This window comes from Parathielavia appendiculata, assembly GCF_033297405.1.
Source record: "Parathielavia appendiculata strain CBS 731.68 unplaced genomic scaffold N657scaffold_17, whole genome shotgun sequence".
NCBI classification, from domain to species: Eukaryota; Fungi; Ascomycota; class Sordariomycetes; order Sordariales; family Chaetomiaceae; genus Parathielavia; species Parathielavia appendiculata.
Genome location: NW_026944236.1, coordinates 308684 through 311141, shown reverse-complemented (window position 1 = coordinate 311141; position 2458 = coordinate 308684). Strand labels below are relative to the sequence as shown.

Genomic DNA, 2458 nt, shown 5'->3' with positions numbered 1-2458 from the left:
CCTCTAGGTCTGGCTTCCCTCGATGGCTAGTGCGGTAGACTAAGGCCTGGCTTGAAGATAGGACGGCTACGTTCTACTTCGACGGCCAAGCTACAAAGCCTATATTCAGTTAAGGCTAGGGTCCCACAGGGCTCCCCACTATCACCAACCCTCTTCATCCTTTATATCGCTTCCCTGTATAGGGCGTTGAATATCTATGGCCCATATAATATGGTGGACCAGCGAGCAATACAGCAGCAAAACTCCTGAAAACACCATAATTTGATCGTGCTTGAAAAGCTTTATTCCCCAACCGTGGTTTTTCCGTTGCGCTTAGCTGCGATGGCTCCCGGAATGGCGCGTAAGACCGTAGCCGGAGGTGCAAAATCCTGCGCGGGCGGGGCCTGCCCCACCCCCTGGAGGAAGCCAACCAATCAGACCAGACTGGCCGACGACGACGACGAGATGGACGGCGACGAGACAGACGACGATGAAGACGGCGGCGAGTTTGGCAATGGTCTAAACCCCATATACGATGAATAAGACGATACTCTCACGGCGATGATCATGCAGCTCGCCCTGAAGGAGAAACAGGCCATTGCTTACGCGGTGGCTGACGCATTTATAACGCAGCTACAACAGTTGCGTCAGAAGGTAGAAAAGGAGAGGGAGAAGAACGACAATAACCGAGTCGACCCGGCAGCGCTTCGGAAGATTGTCTCAGAGGCTGTAGCAAAGGTAGTCGAGGAGAAGGTGGCGAGGGCTGTGGAGGAAGTCCGCAAGGAGGTCCAGGAAGTGCGAAGGGAGGTCCAAGAGAAAGGAGGGGTTCCGGCAGCTCCGGCAGCAACAACAGCTCGGGCGCGGTCCTGGGCCGCCGTCGCTACAGGAGAGACGGAACTCCCTATGAAGAAGATCCCAGGGCGATTGAACAGGGAGATCTTGGTGAGAGGGTCGGCGGTCCTAGCACTAACGTGGCGGTCTCCGCAAGAGATTGTCTAGATAGTCAACAGGGTGTCGACAAGGAGAGGAGCAATTGCGGCGTAGAAGCTTCCTAGCGGTGACATTATCGTTACCTTTCATGACACTGAAACGAAGAACTAGCACTCAGCAAATGGAAGGTGAATTAGAGCGGCTTTTGGTGAATCGGCAATGGAAGCAAAGAGGACATTTACGGTCCTTATAAAAGGAATGTTGAAGAGAGAGCTGAAGGATATTACTAAGGAGGACTTCGGCAAACAGGTAGGCCTGACAACGGTCGATAAGGTCAAGTTCCGGATCCCGACAATCGCGGGAGTGACGAGAGCAACGGCACTAGTCACTCTGACTAGCCAGGAAGAGGCGAGGAAGGCCTGCGAGCATGGGGTGGTTTGGCGTACCTAGATTCTGGACTGGGAGCCGTACTAGGCTGCTCTCTAGGCAACCTAATGCTACCGATGTTGGGGGTAGGGACAAACCCAGCGGTTCTGCAAGAAGTCATCGCTATGCCCCCGGTGTAGCTCAGCAGCTTATAGGGAGGGCGGGAGGGCGGGAGGGCAGGGGAGGCCCAGTGCCCTACCTATACCAACGAGATCTCATTACGCTGTTCGAATTGCACAGGGAGGCACCCGGTCTAGGCACGGTGGTGCCCGGATGCAGTCAAAGCCCGGGGTACAGCGAGGGAGGCATACCATTTCCGGCCAAGGACTTTCGAGCTTGCCCAAAGACAATAACGACAATAGGAGGAACAACAACCGCTACCGAGAATACGGAACGTTACCTTACGAGGTAACCCTCCCCCAGAGGAGGAAGATATTCCAGGAGGTCATAAGGAAACGGAAATGGGGACGACCCCCCGCCTTTATCGTTACGCAGGAGCAAGCTGCCAGGAGTCTGACGCAGGGAAAGCTGACCTTCGCGGTGAGGGATAGAACGGTGTAGCCTGCAGCTCCCGAGGTCACAGCCCCGGGAGCTACGGCCACTGGGGCGCTGGCTTCGGCTGGCGACCTGGATGTGGGAATGCAGGAAGTATAGCCTGGGGCTGCCTCCTTTCACCCGTAGTATGTGGAAATCCAAAGCGCCGACCAGAGAGTGTGGTATGGGTTTCTCAACCGGTTGAGCAACCAATACGGTTTTCCTGTACAATGATTATCAGACGGACCGGCACGCCTAACGCCATAGGCATAGCGGTGTAGGAACAATAAGATTATTATTCCTACACCGCTGTGCCCTAGGGCGTGCCGGACCTTCAACAACTTACTATACAGGAAAACCGCGCCCGTGGGCCGGGTGAAAAACCCATATCGACAATCAAGAAAACGATCAGTGTGCGATCCTGCAAACACAAAGTGGGAAGGCCTCTTGGCCTTCGAATGAAAGGGTATCAGACTGCGAACTCCAGCTCCAGCCTCCTGGCCAGACTGTACATCGGCAATTTCCCCGAGTCCATCAGCCAGTCCAGGATCCTCCCCGTTAGCCGTGCAGCTTTGGGACTGATTCCCTG

The 2458-nt window shown here is 55.0% G+C and overlaps 2 protein-coding genes across 2 annotated transcripts; both read left to right on the top strand.

Annotated features, from left to right (window-relative positions):
* Window positions 1-540: 540 nt before the first annotated feature.
* N657DRAFT_636633 (uncharacterized protein) lies at window positions 541-1359 on the top strand (the record flags this gene model as incomplete). The annotated part of the gene is made up of 2 exons (XM_062791446.1): window positions 541-921; window positions 1219-1359. 2 exons carry the CDS (start codon window positions 541-543, stop codon window positions 1357-1359), a joined length of 522 nt encoding a protein of 173 aa, XP_062644172.1.
* A 215-nt stretch (window positions 1360-1574) lies between these two features.
* N657DRAFT_649200 (uncharacterized protein) lies at window positions 1575-2058 on the top strand (the record flags this gene model as incomplete). The annotated part of the gene is made up of 1 exon (XM_062793671.1): window positions 1575-2058. A coding segment is annotated over exon 1 (244 nt), but the record flags the coding sequence as incomplete, so codon positions are not given.
* Between the last annotated feature and the right edge of the window lie 400 nt (window positions 2059-2458).